This window comes from Centropristis striata, chromosome 15, assembly GCF_030273125.1.
Source record: "Centropristis striata isolate RG_2023a ecotype Rhode Island chromosome 15, C.striata_1.0, whole genome shotgun sequence".
Classification (NCBI taxonomy): Eukaryota; Metazoa; Chordata; class Actinopteri; order Perciformes; family Serranidae; genus Centropristis; species Centropristis striata.
Window position 1 is genome coordinate 33,624,873 of NC_081531.1, and position 21,484 is coordinate 33,646,356.

The following is a 21,484-nucleotide window of genomic DNA, read 5'->3' on the forward strand; positions in this document are numbered from 1 at the left end:
TTGTGTGAATGTTTGTAGGTTTTGTTCAATTTTGTTCCCTATTCACTCACAAAATACATGTTTGTCTTTTATTTTGAAATGTTAATTTAATTTTTTTCCTATGATTTTAAGTACCATAAGCGGTCAGTCTTTACCTCCTACTCTTTAATTTGCAGACAGTAAATTTGTCTATAAAATCATTTTATACATTTTTCATTTAAAGACAAGCATCTTATACTGTAACTGTGTTCATGTAAAGCTCATTTTTTGTTGATACATGCAAGGCAAATTATTTTTATCAACATTTTATTAACCAACACATGAAAAGTTACAATCAGCAGCCGTTTCATCAGCTCAACATTTTCTACAAAAAAAACAACACAGCACTCAAAAATATTTCCCAATTTAAATATTGTGCATGATATGTTATATAAACTTGTTATATGTATTGATTTTTGACCATATTAAACCTCTTAAACACATGTCCTGAGAATCTGTGGAAGTCAAGGGTAACAAATTAGACAAAATATAATTTTAGTTCCTGGATTTAGAACTAATTTTAGAACCATTATGTCCAAACAGTTTGGGCGATGAATCATTGTGATTAGGGATTACATGACGTCTTCTAAAACAGGCTGGTAAGCATTTTAAAACTTGTTAAACATGTTATTAACTCACACTGCCATTTCCGGTTAATGAGAAAGTGCAGCGTCACATGTTCAATATTCACCCTGTTAAATACCAATTCAGGAGGTTTACAAACTTATGTCACAGACTACCAGACAAATATAATACAAATTCAACTAGAAATGATATGAAAAATAAATCATGCACCTAAAATGTTAATATCCAGTTGCTTAGAGATTTAAACCAATTTTTAAATTGTTCTAAATTACAAATGTAAAATGTCACATGTAAAAACTGTTTTATTTACAAGAAAAAAAAATAATAGAAAAAAAAATATGGTACAACAGTTTTGTGTTTTTTGTTAAAAAGGGATAGAAAAACACCTCAGAGACAATCTATGATCTGTGATATAAAAGCGCCTTCAATGTTTCAGCTTGGATACACAGACTAACTGATAGAGAGATGTTCTGGAGGAAATTAAGGTGAGTAAATGTAATAAAAAATGTGGCTCCAAGAAAAGATTTATCAAGTGTTGTTGTGTCCATTTTCCTTAGAATAATACAGATAAATAAATCTCTTCCTGGATTTTCCCTATTACCAGTACTTGGAGTATCTGTACTACTTTTGATTTAATATATTTATATGAAGATGCATTGTTTAAACAAAAAAATGTTTTTAGGAGGCACAGAAAATCAGAAACACACACTTCAAACACATAAATGTCGGAGATGAAATTGGTTCACTAGTAGCCACAGCTCATTCTATTAAAATAGAGGTATCATAACCTTTACGTAGAAAATTATGGCCTGGAAACCTTGATGCTTCGGAGTAGAGAGTGGGGGATCACCTCTAACAATCACACTGGTCTATAAAAACTGCAATTTAGGAACAAACAAAAAGACGTCACTTAAAACTGTAGGAAGATCCCACGCTGAGAGATGTTTAAAACAGAGTCGTTCTCCTGCAGACTACACCACGAAAGATGACTTCTGTTTGAATTCCCCCTGAAAACAAACACATAAGAAACATCAGAACTGGAACATTTTTCCTACAGAGTCTGTTAAACATTGAACTGAAGCACAAACAGACTGAAAAACAGCCAATCCATGAGATATAAACTGTTCACCCCCTACTGCCAAAGATGAAAAAGGCCGACTGCTGTGAGTAATTATCCCGCCGACCGACCGACCGACCCGCCCGCCCACACACACACACACACACACACACACACACACACACACATATACACTTTACCATTATATTGCAGTACTGCACACGCCACTATATATATATGCTGCTATGTAACCAACACTGGACTGTTCTGGTGCCTTTCTCCTGTTAATAGCATGTCTTTGTAATCATTTTGCTTTGGTTTTTACTCACCATAACTTATTTACTTTATTTATTTGCTAGTACTTTTATGTTAAAATCATATCAAACTAGAAGATCTGGGGAATTATGTCAGGAAGTGGGTGAAATAAATGTTTTTTAAAACAGGATCACAGCATGAATCTTTCTGTTGTTCCAAAGGTCTTGGTGTATTGTAATATGTAATAATCTGACCATTTTTTTAAATCAATTCTCGAATAAAAAAAATGCCAAATCCAGCAATAAATGTGTGAAGAAATGGTAAAACCCCCAAAAATGGACATCAATCTGAGCCATTATATACATAAATATGTAAATTTAAATAACTGATTGATTAAGTAATTTTCATAAGAGACTTTTGACTTCTTCAGATAATAATAATAACAATAATAACTATTTATATAGCACCTTTCAAAAGCAAGTTACAAGGTGCTGTACAACAGAAATAAAATACAACTTACTGACAACAAAATAAAACAACAAGAAGAAATTACTTTTAAAAAAAACTTAAAAATGTAAAATGTAAAATTCTAATCTCCAACTTTCAAATTATGGTCATCACTTCTATATGTACCACGTAATTTATTGTTGACCTGCTACCTCCCCCTAAACATCCAATGCCCACAACCTATAAATTCTTGTTTATTTGTTTTCTCTCGTTAGCGCTTCTTGCTTTGTTTGCCTATTTATTTTCATTGTGTGATACATATAAATGAGCCATGTTATATATTTTTATATATATGTCGTAGCATCTGCCCCTCATCCACACACACACACACACGCACGCACACGCACACACGCACACACACACGATGCCTCTGTGCAAATCGTTTATCATTCATGTTTTTCTTTGTTGTTGTTCGCGCTGTATGTCTACCGTCTGTACTTGTGGTCCACATGGTGTAGTGTATTTGTCTCTTATGTCACCTGTTTGTTACGTCATTTCACCAATAAAAAAAAAAATAATAAAAAGTAACAGTCAACTGCTGACCATTTAAAAAAAGAAGAAATATCGAAGTAATACTGTATATTCTGAAACAGTCAGATTTTGACTATTTAAATATAAAATAAATACAAATTAAATTTAAAAAAATAAAATAAAAAAAACTATCCTAACCAACTGTCCTTCAAAAAACAAAGACACCTGATGGAAAACGTGTGGGAACAACAACTATGGCCAAACTTACATCCTCATCCTCACCACCACCGTATAATGAAGATGCCGGCTGGTAGACCACGCTGGGCTTCGGTTTGCTGCAGGGGGAATTAAAAGAACAAGTTGAGCAGACCGGTTTATACATGTAATCTGAAGGAAAACTGCACTAAAGTCAGTCTGAGGCAGCAAACCAGTCTATGGATTATCTGCTAAATTAAAAGTCTATTAAAAATATATATTTTTTTAAATCCTCTTACCTTTCAGTTTTCTCTGTAAAAGGGAAGAAAGAAAACAACATGAGTGGGATTAAGTATTTGGTACATATGACAAATATGCATTTCAACTAAGTGAGCGAATGGAGACAAATTAAATTGTATGTTCTATAGATGCTGTCTCATACAAAATGGTCAAAATGCTGCCATAAACTGTGTTAAAAACCTTCTTTTTTTATAATTAAAGTATTTATTTAATTTTTAATTTTTCAACATATAATACAAACACTTACAAACAGCCGAAACAGACACCAAAAACAGACAAAAAATAAATAAATAAATAAATAATAAATAAAAAAATAAAGTGTTAAAAACCTTCTTGAAGATGAAAAAAGAAGTAAAAAAAAAAAAACCGAGGCCCAGGGTTTCTGGGAATTAAAATCTGGTTATTTATAATGTTATATTTTTAATTTAATGGGAAACTTACTGGGCAGGTATCCTTTTTTGTGGGCGTACCAGATGCCGAATACCAGCACGGCCACGAGCAGCAGAGCCACAATTACACCTGCAACGATTCCTCCAGTGTTCAGGTCACCTGCAAGAAAACATACATATTATTTTATATATAGATTGTATATTATATAACATACAGTACAGGCCAAAAGTTTGGACACACCTTCTCATTCAATGCGTTTTTCTTTATTTTCATGACTATTTACATTGTAAATTCTCACTGAAGGCATCAAAACTATGAATAAACACATATGGAATTATGTACTTAACAAAAAAAGTGTGAAATAACTGAAAACATGTCTTGTATTTTAGATTCCTCAAAGTAATCACCCTTTGCTTACTAGAATATAAAACATGTTTTCAGTTATTTCACACTTTTTTGTTAAGTACATAATTCCACATGTGTTCATTCATAGTTTTGATGAATTTACAATGTCAATAGTCATGAAAATAAAGGAAATGCATTGAATGAGAAGTTGTGTCCAAACTTTTGGCCTGTACTGTAGTTGTACTGTGTATTATGTAAAACAACATTCTCTTATACGGAGAGATAACTAGTCAACATGATGACAATAAATATATAAATTATGACATTTTATGTTGATTAAGATACATTGAGATATATCAATTGGATTTTTGATTGGTAATGAATTAAAAAATTTTGGCAAGGATATGTATATCAGTAATGAATGCATATTTTTGCACGACAGATGAAAGATAATAACTATTATATTTATACAAATTTAGGAAAAGTACGGTGTAGAGGTTCAGATCAACGAGGAAGGTGGTTAATAATTAATTAATAACTTATGGAGAAGGGTTGGGAAAAAATAAGTTATTTTAATCAATTGGTCGAGAATTTCTTTTGCTTTAAGCTTTTCATTTTTGGGAAATATTACGTGTTTGCAGTGGTGGGAAGTAACTAAGTACATTTACTCAAGTACTGTACTTAAGTACAATTTTGAGGTACTTGTACTTTACTTGAATATTTCCATTTTATGCAACTTTATACTTCTACTCCACGACATTTTGAGGCAAATATTGTACTTTTTACTCCACTACATTTAGCTGACAGCTTTAGTTACTTTTCAGATTCAGCATGAAAAAATACCATATATGTAATATGATTACACATTTATAAAACACAACAGTGTATTAAGTAGTTAAAATTAGTTCTATCTGGACAACAGTAAAATGCTACTTATATAAATGCATCAATATAAATAATCTTATAATATATTTAGAACATATAAAACAATCTGAGTGTGTCCATTCTGCATAACGAGTACTTTTACTTTTGATACTTTAAGTACATTTTGGTGCTGATACTTTTGTACTTTTACTTCAGTAAGTTTTGAATGCAGGACTTTTACTTGTAGTGGAGTAATTTCAAAGTGTTTTATTAGTACTTTTACTTAAGTAAGGGATCCTAATACTCCTTCCACCACTGCGTGTTTGTATGATCACTTCTGTTTTCTTCTCTCTCTGAAAGTAGTTTCTTAATGATCAGCATTTGAGTTTCTATTGGTTCCGTCACTGCAGCCAAACCTGTTTATGATATGACTTTAAGTGTTGCCATACAGCGCACAACACCGACTGGAACTAGTTTAATTACAGCCACGGCATTGTGATCAAATCACATGACTTCTTCATGATGGCACCACGTAAAAACGAAGCTGTGACGAGGCCTGCAGTCAGCTTCCCTCTGTAGTACTGACTTCAAACTCAATGCCAGTTTTTGTTTGATGATGATTGACCAAGTAAAACCGGAGATATGATACATTTAGTATGAAAATATAGAACTTGAAGTTATCCTTATTTTACCTCTGACATATTTTTATCTGCAACAAACTTTGCAATTTTACAAATTTAAAATCCTCCATTGAGCATGATTGCATTTTTGCAAGTAAAAACGTAATTTTTTAAATCTGATTTTATGGGTTTGTTTGTGTTCAAAATGTTGCTCCAGTAAGTCACAGTGAAACAAATCATTATCAGGTCATATAGGTGAGGTTGTGCGACAGATGAAAGATAATAACTATTATATTTATACAAATTTAGGAAAAGTACGGTGTAGAGGTTCAGATCAACGAGGAAGGTGGTTATATAGAACTTGAAGTTATCCTCATTTTACCTCTGATCTATTTTATCTGCAACAAACTTTGCAATTTTACAAATTTAAAATCCTCCATTGAGCATGATTGCATTTTTGCAAGTAAAAACATAAATTTTTTAAATCTGATTTTATGGGTTTGTTTGTGTTCAAAATGTCGCTCCAGTAAGTCAAAGTGAAAAAAATCATTATCAGGTCATATAGGTGAGGTTGTGCGGAAAGAAATGACACCAACATGGCATGGTAAACATTTTTTAAGAGGTATATACTGCCCTAAAAAGCAAAAAGGCAGTAACTACGCAGAGTGCAGAACTGAGAATAATGACTTTAAAGTTATCCTGTAATCCAGCCGTTTAGTTACTGTACAAACGACTACCATTTTTCTCCAAAACGACACACATTTGAGATAAGATGTTTTGTCACATAACAAAGGATGCCTTGAAAGTCGTGAAAATGATAATAACTCATTTTTGACCGAAAATGCAGTTACTGCCTTTTTGCTTTGTAGGGCAGTATACAGGCAGAATGAAATGTCAATATAGCCCAAAACTGGAAAGGCTTGAAGGCGTGTTGTTGGAGAAAGGCACTTACGGACTTCCATTTTCAGGGTTTTACAGCGCTGTGGAGGACCGGCGTCGTTGAAAGCCTCGCAGTAGTACTGACCGGAGTCCCCCTTAGTAGCACCAGGAAACTCCTGAAGAGACACAACAGATGCATTTTTAGTCTTAAAGCCCTCAAGTGCTGCTTCACTCCTCTCCACCCCTTCCGCCCATTTAGCCACAATGGGACTAAGATCTTTTAGCTGCTCCGCCCCTCCACTCTGGAACAAACTCTCTCTCAAGTCCAGCTCCAAAACTTTGGAATGAATTGCCGCTGCACATCAGACAGGCCTCCTCACTGTCTCATTTTAAATCTCTTCTTAAAACCCATCTCTTCTCGTTGGCTTTTAACACCACGTAGAGCAGGGGTCTCAAACTCAAATTACCTGGGGGCCGCAGTATCAAAATGACCACAAAAAAAGACACAAAATTATTTAAAAAAAGACACAAAATGACAGAAAAAAACGAAATTACTTAAAAAGACACAACATGACCCCAAAAATACACTAAATTACTAAGAAAAGACACAAAATTATTAGAAAAAGACGCAAAATTTCTAGAAAAAAAAGACACAAAATTACTAACAAAAGACACAAAATTACATTACATAACATTTCCACTTTTTCCAGTAAAAACAATACAGCAGATAATAAATGGACCTTCCACACATAACACGGTAAAGTGCCATTCATATAAAACTCACATTAAACTTTCATATCAAGGTGGGGGCCACAAAATATCGTCACGAGGGCCGCAATTGGCCCGCGAGCCGCGACTTTGAGACCCCTGACGTAGAGTGTTGATTTTATGATTTTATGATTTTCTGTTTTTATTGTATTCATGCATATTTTATTTTGTGCGGGCAGTACATTTTACATTTTATTTTATTTATTTTTATCCCATTTGTAATTTATTTTATCTTATTGCATCTTACTGTTCTATTGTTTACTACATCTCTTTGTATATCGTTATGTATTTATTGTTTGTGCAGCACTTTGGAAACCTTGTGTTTCCTAAAATTGTGCTATATAAATAAAGGGGATTGGATTGGAGTCCATCCGCTCTCTAACAACACTGTCAACTTTCAAGTCACATCTCAAAACACACCTGTTTAGACCAGCCTACCCCTAATATATTCATCATTTTTAAATTAAAATGTTTCTCTGTACTGTTTCAGTGTTGTTTATTATCACTGTCATTGTTGATTTTTTTATTGTTCTAATTTGTAATAGTTTTATTGTTGTTTATTATTATTACTGCCATTGCTGTTTTATTATTATTGTTTTGTTTTTAATTGTTTATTGTCATAGGGACAGATACAGTAAATCTTTCCTTCCACATGCCATCACACTGTACAATAACAAATAATAGTCTGGTTCATTACATACTGTCTATGCACTTTATGTGTTTTTTATACACACTGTTCATTGCACCTTATTTGTTTCATACCACCAACATTTTTATACTGTTTATTCATATTTATTATGCACTGGAATTCTATTCTACTCCTTAATACATACTCCTTCTTTTGACACTTTATTTTTTATTGTATTTTTATATTTTATTGCTTGAAGTATGCCTAGGTTGTTCTTTTTATTTAATTGTGTTGTCATTGTCTCTGTGTGTAATGCTGCTGCTACACTGTAATTTCCCAGCTTGGGATAAATAAAGTATAGAATAATAATAATAATAATAATAATAATAATAATAATAATAATAATAATAATAATGCATTTTATTTATAAGCGCCTTTCAGGACTCTCAAGGTCACCTTACAAAAAACAATTAAAAACAAAACAAAACAATAATAATAAAACAGCAATGGCAGTAATAATAAACAACAATGAAACAATTACAAATTAGAACAATAAAGAAACTTTTCATAGAGGGAATTGTTTGTGAGATGATTATGAACCTGTGTAGCAACAACTTTCTCTAGAATTTTGGACAGAAAGGGAAGGTGTGATATTGGTCGGAAATTATTAAGGTCATTGGGGTCCAGGCCAGGTTTTTTAAATATTGGAGTGATTATTGCTGTTTTGAGGGGGGCCGGAATATATATATATATATATATATATATATATATATATATATGTAAGGTGACCTTGAGAGTCCTGAAAGGCGCCTATAAATAAAATGCATTATTATTATTATTATTATTATTATTATTATTATTATTAAGTGTCACAGTAAGGATGGTGCAGAGTAACAGGTTGTAGCTGACCAGGTTGCCATTGTCTGGATTCAGCCTGTAGGTGGCGTTCTTGAAGCCTGTAATCTTGCTGGGCTCGGTGGGCAGCAGGGTGCCGTCTTTGTACCACTTGTACTGAGGAGGTGGTGAACCATCGCTGTCGTGGCAGGACAGCATGGCGGGCCGGCCCGTCGTCACCGTGGTGGGGACCCGGCACAAGGGCGGAGACGGAGGCACTGCGGCACAACACATTCAGTTACATTACATTACATTACATGTCATTTAGCTGACGCTTTAGTACAAAGCGACTTACAATAAGTGCATTCAACCTCACTGTGCAATGCTGCAATTTATTTTATATTTCTTAATAATTTGCTCGTCTCCATTTATTGTTATTTTATTGATGCTTCTTTCTATTTTTGCTGTGCACTTTTCGCTGCCCCTGCTGTGGCCCCTGTGTCAAATTAATAATAAAATGATCAATTTAAAACGATGAATGACGGAACAATTCTTACCTATTTTGTCTTCAAACAATATCGCATTGTACACAAAAGGAACCCAAAATGTGGCTTGTGTATATTAAAAAAAATGATCATTCTGACTGTACTGCACTTTCAAAACAAATAAAAAGTAATTGTGCACAAAGATGAGAAATACCATTGTCGTACAAAAATAACTGTTCTTGTTGGTAAGTCTCATTTGTTTTGACATTACATTACATTACATGTCATTTAGCAGACGCTTTTGTCCAAAGCGACTTACAATAAGTGCATTCAACCTGATGGTACTAGACTTAGACCACAGGAAGTAAGTTCATAACTTTAAGAGCTAACTGTCATCGCTAAAGGAGTGCTATATGTTAAAGAAGACAAGAAGAGAAAAGAAGAGCACGTTTGGTTTTTTTTAGAGTGGAAGCAAAGTTCAAAAATGGACCTTTTTTTTTTTTTTAAATGTGCAAAAATATGGTTTTCACAAGGTACAGGGAAACAGGAAGGCTTTTAAATACACTCAATCATTGATAGTTCACTCATTCATTCATTTTTTATTTATTCATTTATTGTTTGCATACAGAAATGTAAGTATATATGTTCATATATATTGATTTCTTCATGTGTAAATATATACACTTACACACTTAATTATGGGAGTAATACATGTTTATAGAAGACAACAGAAAAAAATACATGTTATAATTTAATTAGTCAACCATTTATCTTGTATATTATATTTTGCAGGATATATATGGTTTTAAATTATGTGTGTGTAAAACATACATATATGTTTTATTTATTTGTTTCTATGTATTCATAAGTTATGATTAAATAAGGAAGCCTATGATCACTACAGATTAATGGAGAGGAATGGGATTAGATAATTCCACACTTCTTTCCCTTTTCAAACATGTAATTAGAATTTTTTTCTTTTTCTAATGCACTATTCTTTAATTGGTTTGTTTATTTATGATCCTTAAAAAAATGTTCAAAATAAAGATTTCAATAGAAAAAAAACAACAATAAAGTTAATAGTAATGCATATCGCACTACATAAACTTGAGACAAAGTTTGCATCACAGTATTTGTAATTTTCTGGGTGGATTATAAATAAAGAAGTGTGTTTGCAGGATTCTTACCCAGAACGGTCAGCTTCACACTGACTTCCCTGAACTGTCCGTTGCCGGACACCTCGCATTGATACACTCCGTTATCGAGGCGGGTCACTTTAGAGAATCTCACGTTGCTGCCGCCGTACATCGTCACTCGGTTTTTGTACGGCGCTGTGGAAGAGTGGCAGCATTACATCACAGACTCAAAAGCTTAAAGTGACATTTAAAATGTGTTGCTGTAAGCTCAGACCATGCACATGTATTTTGGAAATGTGATAAAGTACAACTGTTTTGGAAGATGATACATGAAACTTTGCAAGAGGTGCTGAGATATGTGTTGTAAGTTACTCTTTTTATGTAATTTTACAGAGGAAAACATGCATGCAGGGGATAGGAACCTGGCAAAAATACTGTTAATAGCTGGTAAAAAAGCTATCACGAGGAAATGGGGTAGAGTGGATCCTCCAAATCGGGAACAATGGATAGAGATAATAGAGGAAATCTACAGTACAGGCCAAAAGTTTGGACACACCTTCTCATTCAATGTTTTTCCTTTATTTTCATGACTATTGACATTGTAAATTCATCAAATCTATTAATGAACACATGTGGAATTATGTACTTAACAAAAAAGTGTGAAATAACTGAAAACATGTCTTATATTCTAGTAAGCAAAGGGTGGTTACTTTGAGGAATCTAAAATACAAGACATGTTTTCAGTTATTTCACACTTTTTTTGTTAAGTACATAATTCCATATGTGTTTATTCATAGTTTTGATGCCTTCAGTGAGAATCTACAATGTAAATAGTTATGAAAATAAAGAAAAACGCATTGAATGAGATGGGTGTGTCCAAACTTTTGGCCTGTATTGTATATAATGGAAAAACTGACACATTGCTTAAGACTGCACGAAACGCAGTTGGAGGACAAATGGCTGAAATGGACATATTTCAGGACCTGGAACAGCGACAAAGACTGGTGAAAGATCATTAGATACAGAGGACGAGACAGAGAACTAACCAAGAAGGAATGTGATTCCCAACAGGACTTTAATTTGTTTTTTTGTTTTCTTATGTTATGTTTGTGTATTGTGAAGTTATGTTTTTGTGTGTCGTTGGATGAAAAATTTATAAAAAACCAAAGTGAAATAAAATGTGTTGCTGTAGACCCGGTTCTTGCCATGTTTGGGGTTGGCTCAGTTGCCATGGAGCTCTCTTTGTCAAACAACCAGAAGAATGTGATTTGTTTTGTGACACTGTTAGCGAGAAGAATAATTCTGCTGAACTGGAAACAAAAAAATCCTCGAGTCTATCAAACTTTAATGAATGATATAATGAAACATTTGCAGTTAGAAAAAATAAATTTCACCCTGAGAGGTAAGATAGATACCTTTTACACAATATGGCAGCCATTTATGGATTATTATACTAAATATAACCCCATGAAAAATTAACAAATGTAAATTTTGGGAAACTTGACATCCTCCGAGTTGTATTATTAATATTTAAATCTTTTTTATTTGTAAACCTTATTTTTGTTTTGATATTTGATTTGACTCCACCTAGGTTTTTTTGTTTTTGTTTGTTTGTTTTGTGTTTTGTTTTTGTGGTTTTTTTTATTGCTTTTATTTTTCTACTATAATTCTGTTCTTTGGTGTTGATTTTAAGCATAAATGAACATGTACATTCTTTATTTTTGTATGTGAACAAAAGAAAAAATTCCAATAAAGAGAAGTTTGAAAAAAAATAAAAATAAAATAAAATAAAATAAAATAAAACTGAGTAGAAATGAGTTTTAGTGGTTGAATGTGAATGTGAAATATTTTTCCTGACTTCTCAGAGAAACCCAGTGAGCCGGCTCACATCTGGCTAAAAAAAAGGTGAATTCAGTTAGTTATTTGCCAAATAAATAACAATAACATTTTAGTTGTAAACAAGCTTTTTTCCAAAATATTTATGTTTTCTCATTTTTTATGACAGGTGGTCTAATACATTTGTTAAGCACTGCATGTATAAAATGTGTTGCTGCCTTCAAATGACATGTGTCATGATATAGAGTCTGGGCCACAAAAACAATGATTTAGCAAAATGTTAAAAAACAATGTAAGACTGGTTGAGATATGTGGGTAAATTCCCAATTGATACTACGTTGGCCAAGGGAGGAATACAAGAGATCAAGATAATATCTTGACCCAACTTTCTACCATACTTTTAATCTTTTAAAGACGTTTTTGAGTCATCTAACAGACGGGTTCAAAAAGGAGAAAAGAAACCAATGAATGTGAAACTACTTACTTGTTGGACTCCCATCAAAGATCACATACGTCTGTGAGCCTTTCGGGTTCTGAAACTTCCACTCAACTCTGGCCTGTGAACCGAAGTCAGCTGAATATGTGCATGTGAGGTCACAGCCTGAAATCAAACAGAATTCACGATTACAGTTAAGCAGGAGTAGATAAAATGTAATTATTAACAGTGAGCAATTCTGGAATTATTTGTCTTTTAACTCCAGAGGCAAGACATTTAAAGATGACAACTGCTGCTCAGCTATGTGGACATGTCTGTGCATCTCTCAGCATTTTAAGAAGTTAAATCCTTTTGCAAACAACCTAATACACAGCTTCAACCGTAGACTGTATAAAAGGCTTCAAGAGAGGAGATTTAGTCATGAAAAAAAGGAAACAAAACGGAGATGGAAAAAAACAGATTTAATATCACTATATAGCATCACCAGCTTCCCCAAAACCAAAAAAATTAGACAATGTAGAATCAAGTGAATTTACAGTCTAGTTAGGGGTGTGCCATATCGTATCAATCACGATAATATCAGTTTTTTTTTTTTACGGTTAAAAAAAATGCATATCATGATATTGGCAACATTCCTACTTCTTGATGTAGTGGAGTAAGGCCAACAATTAAAGTTGTTTTAATCACAAAAAGCTACTTACTCTCTGTCGCTAAACACATGCAGCTTTCAAAATAAGAGCACGGTGTGTTAACAGAATCCACCACAGAAATTACAAGAAGACTAAATGGTTATTTTTTTATTATTTGCTCATACTCAAGAGTCAAGAGTAAACGTTTTTGTATTTGGCAACTGTTGAGATTTGCACTTCACACTACATTTTAGATTTTTATTTATTTATACAGACTAAAAAAAAAACATATTTTCTATATCTTTTTAAGTATTTCGTAATATCGTGAAGAATAATCGTTATCGCCGGCAAGATGGAACGTACGTTATTTGTGTGAGCAACACTCGGGTATCAAATCATGTTCAGCAAAATGCAGAACAACTTAGTTTGAGTCTGTAGAATCTCTAGAGTGAGAAACACGACATGCAGTTCTTCTGCCATCATTGTTTTTAACTCTTAACGCTTAATCACTCGCACTTATTGTGCACATACTGCAGCTGCAATGTGAATGGACAAAATGAATGTCCTAAAGTGAAATGACAGCAGAGCTTGTCACAGCACTTTTTTCCAATAAAAATAGAAATAGAGTATGGCTATAACATGACATAACATGGTGATTTAACCTCCTGTGACCCTGCGTCCTCATATGTGGACATTTCATTTTAGGTTTGCTGGACCTTATACTTAATTTTGCTTAACTATGACCTGTTGTCCTCAGTAGTCAATACATTAATCAGTATAAAAATCAAATGGCAGCATCTTGGTAAAGTCAATCAGCAGCTTATCCCCAGAAAAAAAGTGGACCAGGTACAAAACTGATCCAATTTTATGGTTAAAACTTGTTTATTTGTGCTTAATAATTTTTGTAGTTTGACTATTTTTTAGCAATAGCAACAAGCTACAACACTGCTAATCAGGAAGTACTCATTTGAGAACAAAAAGACTTTTACTATCGTTCTTTAAATGAGAGGGTGTAAATGTAAAGAAATAAACAGCTTTATAAACTAGTGAATTAATTGTGTTATACAGTAAAAATAACCCACTGTTTTTTTTTTCAAAAACGACTTCCTGTTCAAAGACAATGCTTAATTTTGGTACTAATCAGGTCCTACTGATCCAAAATATCTAGGAGAAACTAACAATACATACAAAACAAAAGCTTGGGTCTCAGGAGGTTAAGAGTGGAAACAATTACTTTGGGATGCATAATTAAGTCATACAACGGCTTATTTGCGTTTAAAATATTTTTTGATTTTCAGGACTCACCTTCATTCTCCTTCACCCGCACGTTTTTGTTGCTGCTGGTGACGTCAAAGCCACATACACCTGGACAAACAGAAGAAAATAAGACACGTACTTAGACTGTGGAGTTATGAAGCTCACACTATAAAACATCCCTATAATTAGAGTTAAAGGTAAAAAAGATAAGGTGCATAAATGACGCTGTCTGAGTTTGCTTAGATCCCCAAGATTTGCATGTCAGCTGTTCACCACCACAATTTCAAAAAGGATGTAGAGGGTAAATTCTCACTTCCTGCAGATACCGCTTTGAATTCTGATGGATGTGATTATAAAGACTGCAGAGTCTTCTTGGTGGTTTCTGGTTGTTGATGATGGTTATTGGGGTTTCATTTATTAAATTTATTTACTGTTTACAGATAGGAATGTAGGTATATATAGCATATTTATTAATGTATTCATAAGTTATGATTAAAACTATGCTGATCTATAAGCTAAAGATTAATGGAGAGGGGGTGGGATAAGATATGTTTTTTTATGCACTATTCTCTTGTTGGTTTGTTTATTTATGGTCTTTAAAAACATCAATCAACAAAGCAGCAACCAGCCAGTGTAGTCACAGTCATGTTGTAAATACTGGGCTCTCATTAACTTAAAAATATATTCAAATATGGATAAAAATGCATGATTTATAAAATGGTATAAGATTAAATATGAATAAATATACCACAAGTGGCAGAACTGCAGAAACGTTGAGTTTTCAGGTGGATGTGAAGGCTACAAGAGCTGTGTTTTAACACGGTTTGGGCTGGCTACCAAGGTTATAATAATGGATTTTTCATTATTTTAAAATTTTTATTTTTTGAAAATGCTCAGTTTTAGTTTAGTTTTTATTAGTTTTAAGTGTTAGTTTTAGTTTTTTTGTAATGGGCTATGTGTTTGGTGCCAGATTCAAAGAGGTCATAATAAATTTTGCCTTTATTTCCTTTGGTTTATCATCTCAGCCCCAATAAGGTTATTAACTCTTACAGTTCTGGGTGTTTTGAATTTTGGTTCTAGTGTAAACATCCCAGTCTCAGTAAACATATTCACCATGTGTTGCATGTTCAAATAGAAACACTGAATTATGAATGAAAAAAGTTGACAAAAACGAAAACTAAGAACATTTCCACTATAATTTTAGTTAGTTTTAGTTAGTTTTGTAACCATGCAATACAGTTTCAGTTAGTTTTTTTAAAAAAACTCTAGTTTTTATTTTATTTCAGTTAACGAAAATCTTTTTTCAATTCTGGTTTTCATTATTTTGTTAGTTTTCGTTAACTATAATAACCTTGCTGGGTACCAGGGAAAATGAAAGCACTTCTCTGTGTTGCAATATTCATAAAGATGAACAGAAGAAGCTGCAGAAGACGTGAAGAGCAGCAGGACTGAGGGTGATCTTTAATCAGAGAATAACATCTGAGATCAGAGTTTGGTCTGCTTCGATGTGGAGTCTACCTGTATAAACACTTGTAGCCATTTATTTCACTTTTATTCATTCTTTATTTAAATGACTCATACTGAGCACACAGTACTGATGTTATCATAGTTTATATCTATTTTCTCAGTGTTTATTTTGAGAATTGTTTGGTATAACGTATAATTAGTTACTTGTATAAACTAGGACCCGACCGATGGGATTTTTGAGGCCAATACCGATTTTAGAGGGAGAAAATACCTGATATGGCGGCCAGTATGATGAATTTTTGAGCTGGAATGAAAATAGATCTTTTCTATCTGGATTCTGCACCAACTGTATATTCATATGCTAATGCAAAAGGTACTCAGAAATGATTTGTTTTCTTCAACAAATAACTTTAGTGAAGTATATTTAACATTATATTATCAGCAGATAACATCAGCCAACCAATATAGTCTCGTTCGAATTATGTAAAGCAAAAAAAAGGTTCAATATTCTTTAACAAAAGTTATTTACTTAAAGCAGCCTTCTGAGTACCTTTGCAGAGTTATATAGGCACAAAAAAGGGAAAACCCCAAAGATCTACTGGTTCCAGTTCCTAAAATATGAAAACTTACAAGATTTCTACATCTTCCATGATGGTAAATGAATTATCTGAATGAATAATAACTAAGTATTTCAGTTTTTGACTGTTGGTCGGACAAAATTACCAATTTGAATGAAAAAAAAAAAGTATTCATTGATTAATTAAGAAAATAATAAAAAAAAAAGGGTAACACTTTACAATAACCATCATTTATAAATGATGGTTTTATAACAGAACTATCTGTTATAAAAAAACAGATAGTTTATTAATGTTTAATCATCATTTATAAACCGTATATAGGCCATTTAGAATTGTAAATACATAATTTATTAATGTTTAACTGACTACATAATTTATAAATGGCAAATAGATGGTATATTAATGTAAGTTTATAGTTACTTTATCATTAACAAACAATTAAATTATAATTAATATGTTATTAATAGTTTTATTTGCAATCATTTTAACAGTTTTAACACCATATTAAGTATATTAATGGTTTTTTAAATGAGTCATATACCTTTAAGAAATTGGTTGAAATTTTTTTAAGATTAAATATGTATAGCACTTTATTAATGTTAATAATTGGTTTATAAACCATCTATAAACAATATTTAGTTGGTTATTGTAAAGTGTTACCAAAAAAAGAATATGATAGTGAGCAGCAGCCAAACAAACAACACAACAACAGAGGACAATATAACAGCACTGGGTTTCATTGGGATTTAAAGCAATAACTATATCTGGATTACTTTTAAAACACTCTCAAAGCTCGAATGCCAACATTATGACATCAGGCTGAAGATCTCAAACACTCAGAGCAAGCTAACAAACATTCAGGGTGTGGACAAAAGTAGTGGCTCATTCCTGTCTGCTGAGGCAGAAAACTTCCGGTGAAACTGTCGACGGTCCAGCTGAAACTGGGACTTTTCAGGCCGAACACGGACGACTAAATAATTAACCCATTGAGGCCTAAAATGCCTGTAAAACCTCTGGGCGATTTTAAAAAATCAGCCCCTAAAACCTGAAGTTTGTCTGGAAATTCAACAGAAGTGTCAACGCTTCTACTAAATAATAGATTTTTCAGCCTCTGTAGAAGATAGAAATGAAATTCAAAAAGTATTTGAGAGCTTATACAAATACTACAAAACGACGTATCTGCTTTCCAGGCTTCAATGGGTTAATTAATGCATACAGACACAGACCTGTCTGGCACTTAATATATGCATCTATTGCAGCACTTTACACTGACATTACTTAAGTACTTTAAGTACGGGGAGTTGCACAGTTTAACTACCACCTTGTTGTGAAACAAGCCTGTGTGAGCTTCAGGGAACAGCAGCCGGAGCCGGTTAATCATTCACTGAGCGCAAAGTCAGTCATTGAACACATCTCAGAATTCACATTTTGTTTGTTTTGTTTGTCTGTTCTTTTTTGTTTGATTGTTTTTCTCATCAGTTTGTTTTTCTCATCCGTTTGTTTTTCTCATCCGTTTGTTTTTCTCATCCGTTTGTTTTTCTCATCTGTTTTTTTTTCTCACCTGTTTTATTTGTTCCTTATTTATGCTGTGTAACAATGTCTGTTGTGTGTTGAGGGTATAGGTTTGGATATTATTTTGGTTTTCTGAGTGGTGTGGAAGAGACCACCCCCCCACTTAGGATTGGAAGGTGTCTCGCTTTCTGTAATAAGTTTTTGACTTTGGCAAGCTTGTGTTTCTGTGCATATTATTAGAGCTATTTTGATTTACCCTATGTGAAGGAATTGGAGGGTTGGAGTTTTGTGCATATCCTCTGTAACCTGTTGATTAATTCTGAAAAAAAAAAAAAAGAATTCCCCCAAAAACTTACAAGTAGCTGGACTTTAAACTAATAACTTTACATTTATTATGTTATTTTAATCAGATTGACAGATGACATGTTTATTGTAGCTATTTAAATGACTCTGACTTCCTGGTCACCCTGCAGAAGTTTCTCTCAGGCGGTCTCAGCTGAGATAAGGCAGCACAGTCACAGTTTTGGTTTGGAGATAAGCCTCCAGTGTAAAATGAAACCCAAGAAGCCGAGGAGGCCTTCTTTGTTTGCATGCTTTGCGAGTTTCAGAGTTGGAGGGAGGGGGGACTCAGTTTAAAACATGATAGGACATTTCTCAGTGGAACAAGTTTGTAGCATTGTACTGTTCACTGTAAGAAGAAACATCTTATTTTTTTAAATGTAAAAACTTGTCAAAGACTTACTGTCAAATAACCGTAATCAACTGCAAGTTATTTAACTCAACATTTCTTTAAAAATACAGATTATATACAGTAAATGCCTATTTAAAATTATTATTTTATTATATATCATATTCACATACAACAACTTGCTGTCGGACATTTTACTGTTTTTTTTGGGAGGGGTTACAATATTCCATTCATTTAAAAAAAAAAATTACATTAAATTTGAACAGAAAGTTTTCTAAATTTTACATTTAGCGATAAATTTAAGTTTTTAAGTTTTACTGTGAAAACAAAAAGCATCTCCTAAATTCCACATTGTAATTTTTTTTTTTTTCATAGAATTTACTGTGATTTAACATAATTATATATATATATATATATATATATATATATATATATATATATAAATATATATATATCATGTCCCATTATAAAAATAATAATGCAGTAAATCAAAATAATACTAAATACCAATACTAAAATAAGTCAAACAATAAACAGCCTTGGAATAAATATTTTTTTTTTTAAAAACTTGTCTAACCACTTTGTTTAGTGACCAACAAACAAAGTCCTGTGATGACGGTCAATTGTTTGAGTTTACACAGAGCAAATAAACGAATTATACTTTAAATCCTAACAGAGATAGATAATGGTGGTAATATAATGTCTTAATTTAAATGTAGTAAGTTAAATGTAATTGCTTAATGGTCTTGAGTGTTGAGTTGTTTTTTTATTTACTGTATATCATCTGTATTTTTAAATAAATAATCTGTAAAATCACTTACAGTTCTTCACTGTTATGTGATGGTAATGGCTTCCAGACTTTTTACCCTTTATTTAGCTTTTTTTCTGACAGTGCAGGACATAATTTGGATGTTCCACCCACAAAAAAATCTAAATAGCTTAATTAATAAAAGATGAAATAAGATGAGTGGTCTCATAAAGTGTACAGATATATACAGCAGGAAGCTAAAATAGCTGTGTTGTTCTTACATACACTGGCATTGTTTTATTATTTTTTTCTTAATAAGATGCAGATAAACTATTTTGGCGCCTTCAGTGTGGTTATTATTGATTGTAGAATCAGTACAATGTAAATAGTTCAATATGTAAAGCATGTGGAGACCCATTTGTTTTGCATTTGTAAATCCGATTTTATTTCAAATTTAAAGAAATCATTTATCAGAGAAATTCAACTTGCATTGTTTGTTTTTAAAGATGTATGTCATCATAACTGTGTTATTCTGTACACAAGACATTTTGGAATTATTCACACTTCTAGCCATGATTGTGATTCTAGACCGATTCCACAGAGCTGCAGGATTTATATTTTGCAGTGAAATACATGGACACAGTAAATAAAATGTAAAAAAGAGCAACAACAACAAAAAAACGCCCTGAAACTGCCTGTTGGGGTTCAGAGGGTTAAATCGAAAGCCTAAAATCGTGACACACCTTATATGTGAAGGCCACTGCAAAAACAAGAACTTGAAGAGTTCTTCCTACATTTATGATCAAATTAAAATGACAATTGTTACAAAACAGGAAGAATTAATACACCCGACCTATTCACATCTGCCATATTTTAGTGTTTTTACAGCAGCTCCAACACTCCCTTGCTGCCCCATTTCTGCCATTTTTGCACATTACAGTAAAAGTGTAAAGCAGGCTGTCATGCAAGGCCTCGAGTCTGTCTCCAGGAGCAGCCAGAGGTTCATTTGGGGATAATTAACAGAAAAACAAGTGCCAGCAGCTCATTTTAACATTAAGGGACACCATAGCTACTTTTGAATTGCTGTTGTTAATATCTTGCATCTAGATGGATATTTAAACGTTTACTTTCCTCGAGCTTTAAAAGAAAAAAATACCACACACCTGTCGCTGCAAGCAGGAACAAAGCCACCGAAACCAGCCCGCTGGCAGACATGTTGCTCCTTTTCTGCTCCACAATGGCGTCTCTTCTCAACTAAACTCCTGGAAAAAAAAAAGGGAAAAAAAAAGGGGAAAAAAAGAAGGAAGAGAAGATGTTGCTTTCGTCAAATAAAAATAAGAAGCAGTAGGCGATTATATTTCCCAACTTTGGATTGACTGTGTCGACGTTTCTGCCGTCTGCTCTCACCTGAGGAGTCCGCCCAGGTGACAACAGGCTCGGTAACTTCCGGTAATTGGATCCTCTCAGGTGTCCGCGTGACGACAGAGTGGAAAAACAGGTTTGACTGGAACAAAGCTATGAGAAAGCACATTTGCATTGAGAGAAAACACCTGTAGTCAACAGACAGACAGTATTCAGCCACGGGCTCAGGTCTTTGAACTCTGAGCTGCTGCGACACACATCCTGTTTGTGTCTCTTCTTCTTTAGTTTCTTTTTCACTGCTGGGTGAAACATTTACCGGTGAGTCAGAGACATTAATCATAAACTGGAAGATTTTTTTTTCATTTGTTATCTTGTTCACACCACATATATTGCCCAACAATGAATACCAGCTGAAGTGAAACTGCCATGCATGTTTTCCTTCTGATTTTTTTCTTTTTAAAATATGTGATGAATAGAATACGTCATAATTATGGAAGCCCATATGTGCCAATGTTCCGGGGGAAAAACATTCTTTCTCATAATAATGAGAAACTTCCTCATTACTTACTATTTCCTAATGAGACACTTTTTCATCACAATGAGAAACTTCCTCATGATATTGGCTTAGTATCTC

At 33.1% G+C, this 21,484-nt stretch overlaps 1 protein-coding gene across 1 annotated transcript; it reads right to left on the minus strand.

Annotated features, from left to right (window-relative positions):
* Positions 1–268: 268 nt before the first annotated feature.
* On the minus strand, positions 269–21,241 carry f11r.1 (F11 receptor, tandem duplicate 1). Its single transcript, XM_059352233.1, has 11 exons — positions 20,896–21,241; positions 20,652–20,750; positions 14,544–14,603; positions 12,658–12,774; positions 10,389–10,532; positions 8,792–8,994; positions 6,560–6,662; positions 3,830–3,937; positions 3,388–3,400; positions 3,162–3,228; positions 269–1,610 (listed from the first exon to the last, which is right to left on the minus strand). Exons 2-11 carry the CDS (start codon positions 20,701–20,703, stop codon positions 1,575–1,577), a joined length of 903 nt encoding a protein of 300 aa, XP_059208216.1. The 5' UTR covers positions 20,704–20,750; positions 20,896–21,241; the 3' UTR covers positions 269–1,574.
* Between the last annotated feature and the right edge of the window lie 243 nt (positions 21,242–21,484).